The sequence below is a fragment of the Lutra lutra genome, chromosome 3 (assembly GCF_902655055.1).
Source record: "Lutra lutra chromosome 3, mLutLut1.2, whole genome shotgun sequence".
Lineage (NCBI taxonomy): Eukaryota > Metazoa > Chordata > Mammalia > Carnivora > Mustelidae > Lutra > Lutra lutra.
The window spans coordinates 118,877,223-118,898,898 of NC_062280.1; the positions used below are offsets into that span (position 1 = coordinate 118,877,223).

The 21,676-nt window shown below is 36.6% G+C and overlaps 1 protein-coding gene across 5 annotated transcripts in view; it reads left to right on the plus strand.

Annotated features, from left to right (window-relative positions):
• Window positions 1-21,676, plus strand: part of IFT88 (intraflagellar transport 88) — a 162,155-nt gene that overhangs the window by 9,445 nt on the left and 131,034 nt on the right. For 4 of the 5 annotated variants that reach the window (XM_047722866.1, XM_047722862.1, XM_047722864.1 and 1 more), the window contains exons 4-7: window positions 12,144-12,200; window positions 13,345-13,398; window positions 14,273-14,336; window positions 15,056-15,125. In XM_047722866.1, the coding sequence (XP_047578822.1) occupies window positions 12,144-12,200; window positions 13,345-13,398; window positions 14,273-14,336; window positions 15,056-15,125 (245 nt within the window). The remainder of the gene's footprint in view (window positions 1-12,143; window positions 12,201-13,344; window positions 13,399-14,272; window positions 14,337-15,055; window positions 15,126-21,676) is intronic. The other variant, XM_047722865.1, reaches the window with a different exon arrangement.

Below are 21,676 nucleotides of genomic sequence, written 5' to 3' on the forward strand. Positions count from 1 at the left end.
TGTAAATGATGCTATTGTAAACATAGGGGTGAATGAATCCCTTTGAATTAATGTTTTTATTTTCTTTGGGTAAATACTCAGTAGTGCAATTGCTGGATCATAGAGTAATTCTATTATTAACTTTTTGACATACCTCCATACTGTTATTTACAGTGGTTGTACCAGTTTACATTCCCACTAACAGTGCAAGGATGTTTCTTTTTCTCCACATCCTCGCCAACACCTGCTGTTTCTTATGTTGTTGATTTTAGCCACTCTAAGAGGTGTGAGGTGGTAGCTCACTGTGGTTTTGATTTGCATTTCCCAGGTGGTAAGTGATGATGATCACTTGGGTTTTATAAGTTATTTATGTATTTTGGATAGTAACTTTATTAGATAAAGTTTGCCTTTAGTTTTTTAGATTGCTTCCTTTGCTGTGCAGAAAGCCTTTTATTTTGATATAGTCCCAGTAGTTTATTTTTGCTTTAATTTCCCTTGCCTCAGGAGACCTATCTAGAAAAAAGTTGTTATGGCCAAGGCCAGAGAAATTACTGCTTGTGCTTTTTTCAAGGACTTCTATGGTTTCAGATCTCACATTTAGGATTTTAATCCATTTTGAGTTTATTTCATTTATGGTAAAAGAAATGGTCCAGTTTCATTCTTTTGCATGGGGATGTCCAGTTTTCCCAGCACCACTTATTGAAGAGGCTGTCTTTTTTCCGATAGATATTTTCCCGCTTTGTTGAAGATGAATTGGCCATATAGTTGTGAGGTCATTTCTGGGTTTTCTGTTCTGTTCCATTGATGTACTTGTCTATTTTTGTGCCAGGACCATACTCTTTTGCTTACTACAGCTCTGTAAAATAACCTGAAGTCTGGAATTGTGATGCCTCCAACTTGGCTTTTCTTTTCCAAGATTGCTGTCACTATTTGGGGTCTTCTGGAACAATTTTGGAATTTCGGAATTGTTCTGTGAAAAATGCTCTCAGTTTTGATAGGATTTGCATTAAATGTATAGATTGCTTTGGATAGTATCAACATTTTAATGATATTTGTTCTTCCAATCGGAATGTCTTTGAATTTCTGCAGTTTCTTACATGAGTGTTCAACAGTTTTCAGAATACAGGTCTTTCACCACTTTTGTTAGGTTTATTCCTAGGTATCTTTATTATTTTTGGTAGCATTGTAAATAGGATTGGTTCCTTAATTTCTCTTTCTGCTGCTTCATTATAGAAACACAACAAATTGCTGTATGTTGATTTTATGTCCTGTGACTATACTGAAATCATTTATCACTTTTACCAGTCTTTTGGTGGAGTGTCTTGGGTTTTCTATATAGAATATCATGTCTTCTGCAAATAATGAAAGTTTCATTTCTTCCTTGCCAATTTGGATTTGACTTATATATCTTTTTGTTGTTTGATTGCTATGGCTAAGACTTCCAGTACATGTTTAATAAAAGTTGTGAAAGTGGACATCCCTGTCTTATTCCTTTTAATTTTTTTAAAAGATTTTATTTATTTATTTCACAAACAGAGATCACAAATAGGCAGAGAGACAGGCAGAGAGAGGTTGGGGGGGGATGCAGGCTTCCTGCTGAGCAGAGAGCCCAATGCGGGGCTCGATCCCAGCACCCTGGGATCATGACCTGAGCCAAAGGCAGAGGCTTTAACCCACTGAGCCACCCAGGCACCCGTCCTTTTTTATTTTTTTCTTTTTTATTTTTAGTTTAATTTTTTTATTAGCATATAATGTATTATTTGTTTTAGGGGTACAGGTCTATGATTCATCAGTCTTACACAATTCACAGCACTCACCGTAGTACATACCCTCCCCAATGTCCATCACACAGCTACCCCACCCCTCCTCCTCGCCTCCGTTTCAGCAACCCTCGGTTTGTTTTCCTGAGATTAAGAGTCTCTTATAGTTTGTCTCTCTCTCTCTGGTTTCGTCTTACTTCATTTTTCCCTCCCTTCCCCTATAATCCTTTGTCTTGTTTCTCAAATTCCTCATATCAGTGAGATCATATGATAATTGTCTTTCTCTGCTTGACTTATTTTGCCTAGCATAATCCCTTCTAGGTCCATCCACATCATTGCAAATGGCAAGATTTCATTTTTTGATGGCTACATAATATTCCATTGTATATATTTATATACCACATCTTCTTTTTCCATTTACCCGTTGATGGACATCTAGGCTCTTAACATAGTTTAGTTATTGTGGACATTGCTTTTGCAAATATTCGGGTGCATGTGTCCCTTCAGATCACTACATTTATATCTTGGGGGTAAATATCCAGTAGTGCAATTGCTGGGTCATAGGGTAGCTCTATTTTTAACTTTTTGAGGAAACCTCATACCGTTTTCCAGAGGGCTGCACCAGCTTGCATTCCCATCAACAGTGTAGGTGGGTTCCCCTTTCTCCCTATCCTCACAACTTCTGTTGTTTCCTGACTTGTTAATTTTAGCTTTTCTGACTGGTGTGAGGTGGTATCTCATTGTGGTTTTGATTTGTATTTCCCTGATGCCGAGTGATATGGAGCATTTTTCATGTGTCTGTTGGCCATCTGGATGTCTTCTTTGCAGAAATGTCTGTTTATGTCTTCTGCCTATTTCTTGATTGGATTCTTTGTTCTTTGGGTGTTGAGTTTGTTAAGGTCTTTATATATTTTGGATACTAGCCCTTTATCTGATATGTCATTTGTGAATATCTTCTCCCATTCCGTCGGTTGTCTTTTGGTTTTATTGACTTTTTCTTTTGCTGTGCAAAAGCTTTTGATCTTGATGAAGTCCTAATCGTTCATTTTTACCCTTGCTTCCCTTGCCTTTGGTGATATTTCTAGGAAGAAGTTGCTATGGCTGAGGCCAAAGAGGTTGCTGCCTGTGTTCTCCTCAAGGATTTGATGGATTCCTGTCTCACACTGAGGTCTTTTATCCATTTTGTGTCTATTTTTGTGTGTGCTGTAAGGAAATGGTCCAATTTCATTCTTCTGCATGTGGCTGTCCAGTTTTCCCAACACCATTTGTTGAAGAGACTTTCTTCCTTCCGTTGGACATTTTATCCTACTTTGTTGAAGAATAGTTGACCATAGAGTTGAGGGTCCATTTCTGGGCTCTCTGTTCTGTTCCATTGATCTATGTGTCTGTTTTTATGCCAGTACAAAATACTGTCTTGATGATGACAGCTTTGTAATAGAGCTTGAAGTCTGGCATTGTGATGCTGCCAACTTTGGCTTTCTTTTTCAACATTCCTCTGGCTATTTGGGGTCTTTTCTCGTTCCATACAAATTTTAGGATTATTTGTTCCATTTCTTTGAAAAAAAGTTGATTGTATTTTGATAGGGATTGTATTAAATGTGTAGATTGTTCTAGGTAGCATAGACATTTTCACAATATTTGTTCTTCTAATGTATGAGCATGGAACGTTTTTCTATTTCTTGGTGTCTTCATCAATTTCTTTCATGAGTATTCTGTACTTTTCTGAGTACAGATTCTTTGCCTCTTTGGTTAGATTTATTCATAGGTATCTTATGGTTTGGGGTGCAACTGTAAATGGGATTGACTCCTTAACTTCTCTTTCTTTTGTCTTGTTGTTGGTGTATAGAAATGCAACTGATTCTGTGCATTGATTTTATATCCTGACAGTTTACTGAATTTCTGTATGACTTCTAGCGGTTTTGGGGTGGAGTCTTTTGGGTTTTCCATGTGAAGAATCATATCATCTGCAAAGAGTGAGAGTTTGACTTCTTCTTTGCTGATTTGGATGCCTTTAATTTCTTTTTGTTGTCTGATTGCTGAGACTAGGACTTCTAGTACTATTATGAATATCAGCAGTGGTAGTGGACATCCCTGCTGTGTTCCTGACCTCAGGGGAAAAGCTCTCAGTTTTTCCCCATTGACAATGGTACTTGCTGTGGGGTTTTCCTCGATAGCTTTTATGATATTGAGGTATGTACCCTCTATCCCTACACTTTGAAAAGTTTTGATCAAGAAAGGATTCTGTACTTTGTCAAATACTTTTTCAGCATCTATTGAGAGTATCATATGATTCTTGTTCTTTGTTTTATTAATGTATTGTATCACATTGATTGATTTGCAGATATTGAACCAACTTTGCAGCCCAGGAATAAATCCTGCTTGGTTGTGGTGAATAATCCTTTCAATGTACTGTTGGATCCTATTGGCTAGTATTTTGGTGAGATTTTTACATCCATATTCATCAGGGATATTGGTCTGTAATTCTCCTTTTTGGTGGGGGTCTTTTTCTGGTTTTGGAATCAAGGTAATACTGGCCACATAAAATGAGTTTGGAGGTTTTCCTTCCATTTCTATTTTTTGGAACAGGTTTAGGAGAAAATAGGTATTAATTCTTCATTAAGTGTTTGGTAGAATTCCACTAGGCAGTAATCTGGCTCTGGGCTCTTGTTTGTTGGGAGATTTTTGATGACTGCTTCAATTTCCTTACTGGTTATGGGTTTGTTCAGGTTTTCTGTTTCTTCCTGGTTCGGTTTTGGTAGTTCATATGTCTCTAGAAATGCATCCCTTTCTTCTTGATTATCTAATTTGCTGGCATATAGTTGTTCATAATATGTTCTTATAATTGTTTGTGTTTCTTTGGTTTGGTTTTGATCTCTCTTTCATTCATGATTTTATTAATTTGGGTCCTTTCTCTTTTCTTTTTGAAAAATCTGGCCAGGAGTTTATCAATCTTATTAAGTCTTTCAAAAAATCAGCTCCTAGTTTCACTGATCTGTTCTACTGTTTTTTGGTTTCTGTTTCATTGATTTCTGCTCTGATCTTTATTATTTCTCTTCTCCTACTGGATTTAGGCTTTCTTTGCTGTTCTTTCTGCAGCTCCTGTAGGTGTAAAGTTAGGTTGTGTGTTTGAGACCTTTCTCTTGTTTCTTGATAAAGGCTTGTATTGCTATATACTTTCCTCTTAGGACCCCCTTTGCTGTATCCCAAAGATTTTGAACAGTGTGTTTTCATTTTCATTTGTTTCCATGAATTTTTTAAATTCTTCTTTAATTTCCTGGTTGACCCATTCATTCTTTAGTAGGATGCTCTTTAGCCTCCATGTATTTGAGTTCTTTCCAACTTTCCTTCTGTGCTTGAGTTTAAGTTTCAAAACATTATGGTCCAAAAATATGCAGGGAATGATCCCAGTTTTTTGGTACCAGTTGAGACCTGATTTGTGACCCAGGATGTGATCTATTCTGGAGAATATTTCATGTGCACTTGAGAAGAATGTGTATTCTGTTGCTTTCGGATAGAATGTTCTGAATATATCTGTGAAGCCCATTAGATCCAGCATGTCATTTAAAGCCCTTATATCCTGTTGATCTTTTGCTTAGATTATCTGTCCATTTCAGTGAGGGGTGTGTTAAAGTCCCCTACTATTATTTTATTATTGTCGATGTATTTCTTTGATTTTTGTTATTTGTTATTTGATTTTGTTATTAATATATATATAATTGGCCACTCCCAGGCCAGGGGCATAATGATTTACAAATGTTAGATCTTCTTGTTGGATAGACTCTTTAAGTATGTTATAGTGTTCTTCCTCATCTTTTACTATAGTCTTTGGTTTAAAATCTAATTTATCTGATACAAGGATTGCCACTCCAGCTTTCTTTTTTTTTTTTTTTTAAAGATTTTATTTATTTAGTTGACAGAGAGAGAGAGATCACAAGTAGGCAGAGAGGCAGGCAGAGAGAGAGAGAGAGGAGGAAGCAGGCTCCCCACTGAGCAGAGAGCCCGATGCGGGGCTCGATCCCAGGACCCTGAGATCATGACCTGAGCCGAAGGCAGAGGCTTTAACCCACTGAGCCACCCAGGCGCCCCTCCAGCTTTCTTTTGATGTCCATTAACATGGTAAATGGTTTTCCACCCCCTCACTTTAAATCTGGAGGTGTCATTGGGTCTAAAATGAGTCTCTTGCAGACAGCATATCAATGGGTCTTGTTTTTTTAATCTAATCTGATACCATGTGTCTTGATTGGTACATTCAGCCTCTTTACACTCAGGGTAACTATTGAAAGATATGAATATTATGCCGTTGTATTGCCTGTAAGGTGACTGTTACTGTATATTGTCTCTGTTCCTTTCTGGTCTATGTTACTTTTAGACTCTCTCTTTGCTTAAAGGACCCCTTTCAGTATTTCCTGTAGGGCTGGTTTGGTGTTTGCAAATTCTTTTAGTTTTCATTTGTCCTGGAAGCTTTTTATCTCTCCTCCTATTTTCAATGACAGCCTAGCTGGATATAGTATTGTTGGCTGCATATTTGTCTCATTTTTTGCTCTGAGTATAGCATGCCAGTTCTTTCTGGCCTGCCAGGTCTCTGTGGATATAGGTCTGCTGCCAGTCTAATATTTCTACCCTTTTAGGTTACAGAGCTCTTGTCCCAAGCTGCTTTTCTCTTTGTCTCTGAGACTTGTAAGTTTTACTATGAGATGACGGGGTATTGACCTGTTTTTATTGATTTGAGGGGGGTTTCTCTGCCCCTCCTGCATTTGATGCCTGTTTCCTATACTGAAGGGAAGTTCTTCAGTATAATTTGGTCCAATATATGTTCTGTTCCTCTCTCTCTTTCTTCTTCCTCTGGGATCCCAATTATCCTAATATTGTTTCATCTTATGGTATCACTTACCTCTTGAATTTTCCCCTCATGATCAGTAGTTGTTTATCTTCTCTTTTTCTCAGCTTCTTTATTCTCCATCATTTGTTCTTCTATATCACTAATTCTCTCTTCTGCCTGATTTATCCTAGCAGTTAGAGCCTCCATTTTTTATTGCACCTCATTAATTGCCTTTTTTTATTTCAACTTTGTTAGATGTTAGTTCTTTTATTTCTTCAGAAAGGGATTATCTAGTATCTTCTATGCTTTTTTCAAGCCCAGCTAGTATCTTTATAATTGTCATTCTGAATTCTAGTTCCAACATCTTACTAATGTCTATATTGATTAGGTCCCTGGCAGTCAGTACTGCCTATTATTCTTCTTTTTTGAGGTGACGTTTTCTGCCTTGTAATTTTATCCAGCAAAAAATAGATGAATGAGAGAACAAAATGCTAAAAAGGTAACAACAACCCCAGAAAAATATACACTGAACAAATCAGAAGAGACCAAAACCAGGGGGAAAAGAAAGGGGGGAAAAAAGAAAGAAAAAAAAAAGAATATGATTAGGCTGGTGAATAGAACAGAGTCACCCAGTTAATTTGGGGTGTATTTTGGTCTCTTAGAAGAAACTGCCTCCCAAAATTTCAAAGAAAGAAAAACTTACATACATACAAAAATAGAGTAAGCAAGGGATAGAATATGACTGTAAAGATGAAAATTTTTTTAAAAATTTTAAAGTGGGCTTGATAAGGGGCTCCTGGGTGGCTCAGTTGATTAAGCAGCTGCCGTCGGTTCAGGTCATGATCCAGGGTTCAGAGATTGAGCCCCGCATCGGGCTCCCTGCTCAGCGGAGAACCTGTTTCTCCCTCTTCCTCTGCTTGCCACTCTGCCTACTTGTGCTCTCTCTCCATCTTTTTGTCAAATAAATAAATAAAATCTTAAAAAAGTCATATACTAGATATACGGTATATTTTGGTCTATTAGAAGAAACTGTATCTCAAAATTTTAACTGAAAGAAAAACTTAGGTATATCCAAAAGAATAAGGTTAAATATAATGAAAGGATAGAGTATGACAGTAAAAATGAAAATTAAAAAAGATTTTAATAAGGCATTGATATGATAAGATGTTGGTTGAAAAAGGAAAGAAAGAAATTTTAAAAAGAATTAAAGAAAATTTTTTAAAAATTAACTCAAAGACTAAAGCATCGTGGGGAAAAAAGCCATGAATTCTATGTGCTGTATTCCCCTAGTGCTGGAGTTTTTCAGTTTTCATTGATTGGTAAACTTGGTCTTAGCTGGATGTTCTTGCTGATCTATGGGAGGGGTCTGTTGCAGTGATTCTCAATGTCTTTGCTTGAGGTAGAATTGCACCACCCTTGCCAGGGGCCGGGCTAAGCAATCTGTTTGGGTTTGCTCTAGGTAGCTTTTATTCCCTGAATTCTATATAGCTTTGGAGGAAGAGAATGAAAATGGCTGCCTCCCAATCGCCAGCCCTGGAGGAGAAACCTTGGGGCTCCATTCCTCAGTGTGCCTCAGTGAAAGCAGTCAGTTACTCCCATCTCCCTGGTCTTTGGCCATGTTCCATGCTCATTTGGCCTGTACCAAGCATTTCTTTTTCTGGTGCACGACCCCGTTTAGAGTCTCCAAATCCAGTAGATTCCTCAGTGTGCTCCTTGCCCCTCCTCCCAGTGGAGGAAGAAGATTGTTCCCCACATCTGCCACTTGTGGGGTCCCTACTTGAAATGACTTTGCTCTGTCACTTGCTGGGACCCAGGTGATGGAGACTTCCTACCCCTGTGGTTCTTCCCATGTATCACCTCAAATTCACTTCTGCATATGCCCTACCTTCTAGAAAGTGGTCGCTTTTCTGTTCGTAGAGTTACTGCTATTCTTTTCTTCAATCTCTTGTGGAGTTCATAGGTATACAGAATGGTTTGATAACTATCTAACTGAATTCCTTGGACCAGATGAAATTTAGGTCTCCTGCTCCTCTGCCATGTTGTTCCTCCCCCTCCCTGTCTTATTCCTGACTGTAGATGAAAAGTTCTCAGTTTTTCCCTAATTTAGGATGATTTTAGCTATGGGTTTTTCATATATGGCCTCTATTATGTTGAGGTACGTTTCCTCTAAACCTACTTTGTTGAGGGTTTTTTTAATCAGGAATGGATGTTGCACTTTGTGAGATGCTTTTTCTGCATCTATTGAAATGGTCACATGGTTTTTATCCTTTATTATTAACGTAGCATACCACATTGATTGATTTGAAATATTGAACCACTCTTGCAACCAGGAATACGTCCCACTTGATCATGGTAAATGGTATTTTTAGTGATTTCAGGTATCAGACATCAGGTGATCATTTTATCATGCTGGCCCTTCAGTGATATTCAGAGCAGCTTTAGAGATCCTCATTTTATAGATGAGAAAACTTAGGCCTAGAGGGCCAGATCTCACAGGTATCCATAATTGGGGCAGAGCTTAAGTCTGTTGACCCCATATTGAATATTTTCTCCATATCCTATTTATTATGTTAATCAGGGAAAAATTATTTAACTTTTATGTGAAAGGTGGTAGGCTTACTCAAGGGATAAAATTCTAGCTAGTTCCAAGGACTTTATAATCTTATGAAGGAAAATAAAATGGATACATATATTCAAAGCATAATGTAATAAGTATTGTAAAGAAAAGAGTACAAATGTTATGGGACCACAAAAAGAGGTTATTTGTCACTAGTGGGACAATCAGCAAGACTGCTTAGAAGATAAATTTACAGTTGTATCTTAAAGGGTATGTACAATTAAGACTGACTTGAGATATGGGAAGAAGGGCATTGCAGATGAGGATATAAGTGAATAAATAAAGAACCAGCGTAGAATCCATTTTATCTGAGGAGATCAATCCCATGCTAAAAGTAAAAAACTGAAACACCAATTTAGTCATTAGTAAGTACTTAAAAGAATAATGGTCTCTTTAGTTTGTTTTCATGGAAAATTGCTGAGACACATATCCTTCCTTTTCAGCTTTTTCTAAGATCTGTCAGTTAGATCAAGTTTGTTAATGGTTTTGTTCAAAAATTCTATATTTTTACTGATTTTTTTGGGTTGGGGGGGCTACTAGTTCTGTTAGAAAGATATCAAAATTTACACTGTGGATTTATTTCCTTTTTTAGAGTTTTGCTTTATATATTTGGAGCAAGAACTATTTCAAATTATTATATTTTCAATGTAAATTGCGCCTTTTATTGTTTTTGAAATGTCCTATATCTAGTCATGCTGTTTGTCTATTTGTCAAATATTGATATATTCATCTCTCTCTTTTGTCTAGGGTGTGCATGATATGTCTTTCCCATCTGTTTACTTCCAACTTTTCCATATCCATATATTTAAGATGTATTTCTCATTAGCAGAATGTAACTGAGTTTTTTTCTTAAAATGTGGTCAGAAGTATTTAGTTCATTTACATTTAATGAAATTACTGATTTGGTTTTAACTTGTCTCACTATTTGCTTTTTGTTTTTTCTGACTCTTTTATGTATCATTTTCTCTTATTTCTTGCCTTCTTTTATTTCTTTTTTTATTATTCCATATCTTCCCAATGTTACCTTGTGCGTTTACATTCTTTAACCATTCTCTCTAGTGTTTTCCTAAAGATTACAATACTCATCTTTAAAATATTAAAGTCTAGTATTACTTAGTGTTTTACTACTTCCTTGACAATGCCAGAATTGTACATTTTCAACTGTTTTTGGGTTCTATAATTTCTATTTATTCCTTTTTTATACTTTCCAGTTCTCTGCTGAAGTTATCAATCTTGTCTTTTAATTCATTGATCATATTAAGCATAGTTATGTTGAAGTCTGTGTCTGACATTTCCATTATATGTATCCTTTTCTGAGTGTCTTTCTAGTCTTTTGTTTCTCTTCCCTTTTCATTAGGTAGTCTTGCCTCCTGAATGTCAGGTTGTTTTTGATTCAATGTCAGGCATTGTAAATGAAAAATTTTAGAGATAATTTAAGGGTATATGTCTAAGTTGTCAGTATAATAATGACTAGGTACATGTGGCTATGTACATTTAAACTATTTATAATAAAGTAAAATATAAAAATTCAGATTACACCAATCACTCACATTTCAAATGCTCAATAGCCATATGTGGCTAATAGCTCTTACCAGAAAGGGCAGATAAAGAACATTTTCACCACTGCAGAAAAGTTCCACTGGTTAGCACAACTCTAGATGATCTTACCTTTCACTAGAGAATTTATTTTTGCTTATGGTCCTAGAGACATTAGGAGTCCTGGCTCACCTTAATCCAGTTGAGTTTGAGATGGTTCCAAATTGGACTTCAGTTTTTATGAGGGCTTGTATGCTTTTTATCTACTTTCAGTTGTAGAGTATAGCCTTTTGAGATCACAGTCAAAGCCTAGAGTATCACCAAGGCTGCCTCCGTGGCAGCACCGCCCCCCCAACTCCAACATTTTATGTCTTAAGAGAGTCTTTAGAGAGCTGTGTTCAGCTTCTTAGTCATGCCTTTTGGAGAAAAGCAGGCTCAGATGCAGGAATACCTCTCTAGCTTTTCCTTTTCCTTATCTTGAAACCTTGTTAATTCTTCACTGCCTTTTTGGTTCTCTAATATATTCAAATTGATTTTTTATAAAAATATTTTTGTCTTGGGGTGCCTGGGCGCCTCAGATGTTAAGCATCTGCCTTCGTCTCAGGTCATGATCCCAGGGTCCTTGGATCAAGCCACGCATTGGGCTCTCTGCTTAGGAGTAAGCTTGCTTCTCTCTCTCCCACTCTCCTGCTTGCGTCCCCTCTCTTGCTGTGTGTCTCTCTGACAAATGAATACATAAAATCCTTTAAAAAAAAAAAAAAGAGGGAGAAACAATTCTTAAAAAAAAATTTTTTTTTAATGTTCCTAGCTTTTTTAGTTATTCTTAGTGGGAAAGTTATTTAAAGTTGTTTAAAACAGCAGTCCATCATAACCAGAAGTAGAGCTTTTGTACTAATGATGCTTTAATCAAATATTTCAAACAAATATGCCTAACAACTAACATATGGGACATTTCCGTCTACATGGTCCTGTTTGATTCCAATTACAATTTTGGCATCAGGATATCCTTATTTCAAAGGTGAGAAAATTTAGGTTCAAAAAAGTATGAATAAAAACAGCTGGTAGAAGGAGAGCTGAAATTTAAATGTAGATTCTCTGATGCCAGATCCTGTGTTTATTGGCCTAGCGGCTGGCAGTAGTCAGTATACATAATGAATGATTGAAGCAGTCATGAAAACTAACCTTTCTCACTGGTACCTCTGATAATTCTCAAATTTCTTTTCTCCTTTAAAATGAATTCCAGAATAACTCTCCTTCTTAATACTTTAAAATACCTGGGATCCTTAATATTTAGAGTAATTTAAGAGAAGTTATTCTAAATATTATATAAATATTACTCTATTGATGAGTCTATATTTCTCATTGCTTTTCTAGTTTTCTATTGTATAGCTTAATTTGAATTCTATTAACTATGTTTTTTTTCCTCCCCAAGATAACTGCTAAAATACCAAGCACAGCAGTTACTAGACCTGTAGCTACTGGATATGGGGTAGGTTTACTTAAGCTAAAAATACTAAGGTGCTTTTTCTCATCCATAAGTTCACTTTAGGCAGTTCTAAATAATTTGAGTTATCTTTCAGTCTGTGACCCAGATATATTTTTCACTTTAGATAGTTACAAACCTTATAAAAGTCTAATTTGATTAATAGCTTTTATATTGTAGTCATTTTGATTATAAATTTATCAGAAAATATTTTATTATCATTTCTATTTGTAAACCTTGTGTTTGTTGATTGACTTCCTTTCATTTTTTGTGTAATATTACCAAGTCTCATGTGTATTCCATTCATATTTCTATGTGAAGTTAAATGTTATATAAAAGTAATGATGTTTATATTTTAAAACTTACCAATTAATACATGAAAAATAAAATTATAAAACTTGAGAAAATTTTCAGAGGCATATATTTCGGTGTTGCTTTTATTTGAGATATTTGGAGGAAAGATGCTATATAAAAATCCATAAAGGAAAAGTTTGAAGTCTTGCCCAAATTTGGATGTCTTTAGCATCCAAAGGGAGAGTGGGAGAAAAACAAAAGAATGAAGTAGAATAGTATTTCCTAGTCTTTATTGTAATATTCTGTAGGGATCAGAAAAATGGTTTTAGTACCTAGAAGTCCAGGACACTTGACTTCATATTTATTGGTATGAATAAGGAAATTAGTCATACACATAATATAACTGTGTGTTAAGTGAAACATGGTTTTATTAATCAGCCTAAGCTTGTATTACTCATAAATTTGATTTTTAGTGGTGCTTCAGAATAGAAAACAGCAAACATTTTCTGTGAAGAGCCAGGCAGTATAGGCTCTGCAGGTCATAGTCCCTAGTTGCAGCTACCAAACTCTGCATTTGTAGTATAGAAGCTGCTGTAGATAGTGTGCAGACCAGTGGGGTATGGCTGTACTCCAAAAAAATGTTATTGACAAAGGCTGATAGTTGTAGTTTGCTGAGGCTTGTTTTAGAGTTTTATTGTTTAATCTTATATCTTTAGGTTATAAATGGAAAGGATTAGGTTTACTTGCCAATAGAATGAAGAAAAAAGTTATGAAGAAAATTTTTGTAACTTGGTTTTTATAAAATTAAATGTAGATTTTTTTTGGAATCATTTTAATTTAGTTTTCTGTTTGCTAGTCCAAGACATCCCTGGCATCCTCGATGGGAAGACCAATGACAGGGGCTATTCAGGTATCTCTGTCATGTGGTTGTTCATTTGGGGCCTCTCTTGTGACTTAGCATATTATTGCTGACATTTTTTATTATATTATTTTAAAATGTTAAGGTATTTCTTATATAAAGACCATGATTCTTTAAATTATGGGCTGAAGTTTAGACTGTTCAGAATCTTTGGAGTCAAAATCACATTGGATTTACTCAGGTCTCAGATGAAATCCCATTGGGGAGTGGACATAGAACTGATAGTTTGCTTGTGTAGTGAACTTTGGGTCCCATTTTTCCTATGCTATCACTTGTAAGAATTTCTGTAGTTTCTCTCATAGGCATATAGGAGACCAAAAAAGTAGAGGAGTAGGCAGCTAATAACCTATATAACTTATATTAGGTGCTATATAAAAATCTTTTGAGTTTTTCTTTCCAAACTAGGAGTAAGATCAGTTGAAGCGAGGAATTGAAATTTTATAGGGGGAAGGGAAAGTAGAGACAGAACTGACATATGAGGAGGCAGGTGTAAGGAAAAAGAGAGTGATTAAAAATGAGTGTTAAAGCAGTGTCTGGGGGCACAGTCGAATAAACGTCCAACTCTTGGTTTCAGCTCAGGTCATGATCTCAGAATTGTGAGATCAAGCCCTGCATGAGGCTCTGCATTCAGCTCAGAGTCTGCTTAGAGTTTCTCTCTTCCTTTCTCTCTGCCCCTCCCCACCACACGTGTGTGTGCTCTCTCTCTCTCTGTCTGTCTCTCTCTCTCAAATGAATAGGTCTTTTTAAAAAATCAGAAAAATTGGGACTATAAAAAAAGGGACTATGTTAATGTATGTCCAGAACTAGAAATAAGAAGCAAATCTTAATTTAAGAACACCTTTTAAATGATTGTTTTTCTTTCAAGGATGGAGTTACTAGACCAATGACAGCAGTGAGAGCAGCTGGTTTTACCAAAGCAGCTTTGAGAGGTTTGTTATATTATCTCTTCTAATAATTTTTTTCAGATGTTTTAATGTTGTTATTGTGTTTCTGTGTATAAATGTAAAATGTTACCATTTTAAATAAAATCTAACATGCCATTGATGGTAAGGTTCGTTATTATTTTAGGTACCATTAAGAGAGGAAAGGGGTATAATACATTATATGTTAATAAAAATAAATAAATAAAAGAGGAAAGGGGCAATGAAAACATTCTGCATCTCAATGGGAATGGTGGTTATACTGGCATGTAATTTGTCAAAGTGTGCTGACCTGTACATTAAAAATGTGTGCATTTTTAAAAAAGTAAAAAATGCAATTTATTTTATGTAAGTTAAAGCCTAATTTAAAATTTACAGGTAAAAATAGTATCATACCAATAAAATAGTTAAAAACTCAATACCAGGTCATTACTCACATGATTGATAATTTAGAGTTCCTAGAGTTCGGATAGATTACTGTGGAGGAGAAGTAAATGCTGAGAGAATACTCATTTTTGTTTTCACATTTTATTTATAAAATTTGATGTATGTTAAAATTTTACCAATTTCTTGATATATAAAGCATTTATATAAACATAATAAATGTCCTGGCTATTTAATAAATAGGTAATTTAAGCCATTTAATAAATAGGTAAATTTAACTTGTGCAAATTTTCTTTAATTATTTGTATCACAAATTCAATATGAGCTCTTAAATTATATCTCAGGCTCTGCATTTGACCCCCTTGGTCAGTCAAGGGGCCCTGCTCCTCCTCTGGAAGCCAAAAATGAAGATAGGTATGTAAGTTCTCATGTTGTTTTAGTGTTGTGTATTTTTAATTTTTATTTTCCAAATATATAATTTTCAGGTATTTTAAAAGGTCATGTCAGCAGTACCCCTATGTTTATGGCAGCATTATTTATAAGCCAAGATATGGAAGCAGCCCAGGTGTCCATCAATTCATGAATGGATAAAGATGTGGTGTATATATTGATTTTGTGTGTGTATGTGTGTGTGTGTGTGTGTGTGTGTGATGGAATATTATTCAGCCATTAAAAAGAATGAAGTCTTGTCATTTGTAATGACATCAAAGGAACTAGAGAGTATACTACCAAGTGAAATAAGTCAGAGAAGGATAAATGCCATATGATTTCACTCTATGTAAATTTTAAGAAAACAGGGAGGAAAAGATAGCAGTGTAGGACCCTACCCCCACTTCATGAGGCTCACCTCATCCCACAAATATAACTAGATAACTATCAAATCATCCTAAATACTCCAGAAATCTGAAGACTGGCAGAACAAACTCCACAACTAAAGGTAGAGAAGAGGACACATTGAAGAAAGTAGGAAGTATGGAGACAGGGTTTAGGACAGAAACATGGCTGCTGCAGTGGTCAGAGAGCTGTGGTAATGGGGAAGGGTGAGAGAAAGACTAACATGAGAGTGCATAAGGAAAACTGACTTACATAGATTTGACTTGGAAAGCCAAAAGGGCCAAATTTCATGGATTCTGGCAAGCAGTGGGACTTAAAGCTTAGAGTTTTTAAAAAATTATTACTTATTTATTTATTTGACAGAGAGATCACAAGTAGGCAGAGAGGCAGGCGGGGGGGCGGTGGCGGGAAGCAGGCTCCCCGCTGAGCAGAGAGCCCCATGAAGGGCTCGATCCCAGGACCTCGGGACCATGACCCGAGCCAAAGGCAGAGGCTCAACCCACTGAACCACCCAGGTGCCCCAAAGCCTAGTGTTTTAAAGATTAGCAGGCATGGCCAGGTTAGAGCCTGGCAGCTGTTGCATTACTCTTGGAGAAAAGGCAGATAAATGACCCATGGACACAAGGCAAGGAAACAGTGATCTGAGGAGTGCCTGGGGCACACAGTAGGGAGGTTATTTGGTCAAGTCAGAGGGTGTCCCAGAGAGTCAGTGTTCATGGAGAGACCTTGCCAGGAACAAATAAATGGGCTGTTGCCATTTCCCTCCCTTGCCCTTCAGCATAAGTATAGGACCACCTGTAGGAACCAGCACAGCGCAGACATTTGCTACCTAACTTGCATACACCAAGCCCCATTCCCTATACTCCAATGAAAACGCACTTTGCAGTTAGGATTGTGTAAGTCCCAATACTACAGATCCCTCCCCCAGAAGACCAGAACAAACCCCTACCAGCACTGCACCTCCCAAAGAGGGAATTTTGCAGACTCTCAGTTCCAGTGGCAGTGGTAACAGGTCTCATTTCACAAACAGGTAAGAGAATACTTCATTAAAATTTTCCAGATTCAGACCAGGGACCAAAAACTGTCCACAGCAGGCAAAGAGAGCCTCTGCAGGTGACGAGCCCGAAGGATAAAGTGGCCAGGACACAACAGCAGGTGCGCATAGTATACACTGGAGACACTCCTAGAAGCGCCAGGCCCTGGGGAACATGGGACGCTATACAGCAGGGCACTACAGGACTTCTTTATAAGGCCATTATCCTCAAGAACAGGAGAAATAGCTGACTTTCCTAACACAGAGAAGTTTGCACAGAGACTTAGAATGAGAAGGCAGAGGAATTTGTCCCAAATGAAAGAACAGAGGACAAGGCAACAGCAGGAGATCTAAGTGAAACACATAGAAATAACATGACTGAGAGAGAATTTAAAGTAGTGATCATAAAGATGTTCACTGGACTTGACGAAAGAGTGAAAGACATTGAGACCCTTAATATAGATATAAGGTATACCAGAAGTAAAAGTATAATAAATGAAATGAGAAACATGCATGGTGGAAGGAACAACAGTCTGGAAGAAGCAGAGGGACGAATTAATGACATAGAAGACGAGAGTAGTGGAGAGTAATCAAGCTGAAGAAAAGAGAGGAAAAAAATTATGCAAAATGAGAATAGACTTAGGGAATTCAGTGACTCCACCAAATGTAATAACAGCCATATTAAGTCCATCAAAAGAAAAGAGGGGGAGCAGAAAATTTATTTGAAGAAATAATAGCTGAAAGCTTCCCTAATCTGGGGAAGAAGACAGATATCCAGAGCCAGGAGGCACACAGAACATCCATCAAAATCGACAAAAGCAGACCCATACCAAGATCTACTGTAATTAAAATGGTAAAATATAGTGATAAAGAAGAAAATGTTAAAAGCAGCAAGATAAAAGAAGACAGTAACTTATGAGGAAGAATCCATTAGGCTAAACAGAGATTTTTCAGCAGACATTTTCCAAGCCAGAAGGGAGCAACATGATATATTCAAAATGCTGAATAGGAAAAATTTTCAGACAAGATTACTCTATCCAGAAATGGTGTCATTCAGAATAGGAGGAGAGATAAGTTTCCCAGAGAAACAAAAACTAAAGGAGCTCATGACCACTAAACCAGCCCTGCAAGAAATGTTTAAAGGGGATTCTCTGAGTGAAAAGGGAAGACCAAAAGTGACAGTGAGAAAGTAGGAAACACAAAAGCAGTAAAAATATTTTATTAAAAAATCAGTCAAGGAACTCAAAAGGATGTAAAATATGACATCATATACCTAAAGTGAGGGGATAACAGGAGTGAAGAATGGGTTCAAACTCAAAGAGCCATCAACTTAATATAGATGGCCATATGCAGAAGATGCTTTATACAAACCTAATGGTAACTGCAAACCAAAAAAATAATAAATATGGAAAAAATAAAGAGAAAGAAATCCAAATATATCACTAAAGAAAACTATAAAACAGAGAAAGATAAAAAAAAAGGATCAGAGAAAAATCTTCAGAAACAACTATAAAGTAATAAAATAGCAATAAATACATAGCTATCAATAATTACTTTTCATGTAAATGGACTAAACATTCCAATCAAATGACACAGGGTAACAAAATGGATTAAAAAACAGCCCAGAGGGGCCTGGGTGGCTCAGTGGGTTAAGCCTCTGCATTCGGCTCAGGTCATGGGCTCTCTGCTCAGTGGAGAGCCTGCTTCCCTCCCTCTCTCTGCCTGCTTCTCTGCCTACTTGTGATCTCTGTCTGTCAAATAAAATCTTTAAAAAAAAAAAAAAACAGCAAAGCCCATCTATATGCTGCCAACAAGAGACTTATTTTAGACCTAAAGCCACCTGCAGATTGAAAGTGAGGGGACGGAGAAACATTTATTATGCAAAGGGATGTCAAAATAAAGCCAGAGTAGCAATACTTATATCACACAAACTAGACTTTAAAACAAAGACTGTAACAAGAGACAAAGAAGGACACTATATAATAATAGAGGAGACAATCCAACAAGGAGATATGACAATTATAAATATTTCTGCACCCAACATGAGAGCACCCAAGTGCATGAAACAATAACAAACATGAAGGAAATAATCGCTAATAATACAATAACTGTAATGGACTGTAACACCCCACTTACATCAATGGACAGATCATCTAAATAGAAAATCGACAAAGGGGGCGCCTGGGTGGCTCAGTGTGTTAAGCCGCTGCCTTCGGCTCAGGTCATGATCCCAGGTCCTGGGTTCGAGCCCCACATCGGGCTTTCTGCTCAGCAGGGAGCCTGCTTCCTCCTCTCTCTCTGCCTGCCTCTCTGCTTACTTGTGATTTCTCTCTGTCAAATAAATAAATAAAATCTTTAAAAAAAAAATCGACAAAGAAACAATAACTTTGCGTGACACACTGGAACAGATGGGTTTCACAGATATATTTAGAACATTCCATCCTAAAATAGCAGAATACACATTCTTTTCAAGTCCAGGACCAGATGGCTTCACAGGGAAATTCTACCAAACATTTAAAAAAAAGTTAAGACCTATTCTTCTCAAACTATTCCAAGAAATAGAAAGGGAAGGATTACTTTCCAATTCATTCTCTGAGACCAGCATCACCCTGATACCAAAACCAGATAAAGACACCAAAAACAGAGAACTACAGACCAATATCTCTGATGAACATAGATACTAAAATCTTCAACAAAATACTAGGAAACAGGACCCAACAATAAATTTAAAAAATTGTTCACCATGATTAAGTGGGATTTATTCCTGGGTTCCAAAAGTGGTTTGATAGATTTGGCAAATCTATCAGTGTGATACATCACATCAATAAGAGGAAAGATAACCACAGGATCATTTTAATAGACGCAGGAAAAGCATTTGACAAAGTACAACATCCATTCATAATAAAAACCAACGAAGTAAGTTTAGAGGCAACATACCTCAACATATATGAGACCCAACACATATCCTAAGTGGGGAAAAGAGACATTTTCCCCTAAAGGTCAGGAACAAGATAGGGATATCCACTCACCACTTTTAGTCAACATAGTACTGAAAGTCCTAGCCACAGAAATCAGGCAACAAAAAGATATAAAATGTATCCAAATGGGCAAGGAATTAAAACTTTCATTATTTACAGATGATATTATATATAGAAAATCAGGAAGACTTTGCCAAAAAACGCTAGAACTGATAAATTCAGGGAAGTTTCAGGATACAAAATCAAACTACAGAAATCTGTTGCATTTTTATATGCCAATGAAGTAGCAGGAAGCGAAATTAAAAAAAAAAAAAAACAGTTCCAGATATAACTGCACCAAATATAATAAGATACCTAGGAATAAATCTAACCAAAGTGGTGAAGAGTTTTACTCTGAAAACTATAAAATATTGATGAAAGAAGTTGAAGACAACACAAAGAAATGGAAAGACATTCCATGCTCATGGGTTGGAAGAACAAATAAATTGTTAAAATGTCTCTGTTACCCAGAGCAATCTATATGTTTAATGCAGTCCCTATCAAAATACCAATAGCCTTTTTCACAGAACTAGAACAAACAATCCCAGACTTTGTATAGAAACACAAAAGAGCCCAAATAGCCAAAGCAGTCTTGGTAAAGAAAAGCAAAGGAGGCATCACAATTCCAGACTTCAGGTTATATTACAGAACTGTAGTAAACAAAACAGTATGGTTCTGGCACAAAAATAGATACAAAGTTCAGTGAAACAATAGATTATCCAGAAATAAACTGCAACTATATGGTCAATTAATCTTGGACAACACAGGAAAGAATATCCGATGGTCTCTTCAACAAATGGTATTGAGAAAACTGAACAGCCAGCCATGTGCAGAAGAATGAAATTGGGGTACTTTCTTACACCATACACAAAAATAAACTCAAAATGGATTAAAGACCTAAATGTGAGACCTGAAACCATAAAAATCTTAGGAAAGAACACAGGCAGTAATTTCTCGGACATCAGCCATAGCAACATTTTCTAGATATGTCTCCTGAGACAAGGGAAGTAAAACCAAAGATAAAATATTGGGACTACATCAAACTAAAAATCTTTCTGCATAGCAAAGGAAACAACCAATAAAACTAAAAGGCAAGCTATGGAAGGGGAGAAGATATTTGCAAATTACCTATCCAGTTAAAGGTTAGTATCTTATATACATATATATATAGAGAGAGAGAGAACTTATAAAACTCAACATCCAAAAAACAAATCCAGTTAAAAAATGGGCAAAAGACATGAGCAGACATTTCTCCAAAGAAGACATCCAGACAGCCAACAGACACATGAGATGATGCTCATCATCAGTTACTATCAGGGAAATGCAAATCAAAACTCTAGTGAGGGACGCCTGGGTGGCTCAGTTGGTTGGACGACTGCCTTCGGCTCAGGTCATGATCCTGGAGTCCTGGGATCGAGTCCCGCATCGGGCTCCCAGCTCTACGGGGAGTCTGCTTCTCTCTCTGACCTTCTCCTAGCTCATGCTCTTTCTCACTGTCTCTCTCTCAAATAAATAAATAAAATCTTTAAAAAAAAAAAAAAAACTCTAGTGAGCTAACCCCTCACACCTGTCAGAATGGCGAAAGTCAACAACATAAGAATCAACAGGTGTTGGCTAGGACGTGGATAAAGGAGAGCTCTCATGCACTGCTGGTTTGAATTGAAACTGGTGCAGCCACTATGGAAAACAGTATGGAGTTTCCTCAAAAAGTTAAAAATGGAGCTACCAGTCAGTCTAGCAATAGCACCACTAAATATTTACCCAAGGAATAAAAAAATACAAGTTGAAAGTGGTACGTGCACCCTGTGTTTATAGTAACATTATTTATAATAGCCAAATTATGAAAGCAGCCTAGGTGTTCATAGATAAAAGAATGGAAAAGGAAGATTTGGCATATATATATATATTATATATATATTTGGTGGAATGTTATTCAGCCGTAAAAAATGAAACCTTGCCATTTGTAAGGACACGGATGGAGATAGAGAGTATACTGCTAAGTGAAATAAGTCAGAGAAAGACAAATACCAGCTGATTTCATTCCTATGTGAAATTTAAGAAACACATGAGCAAAGGAAAAA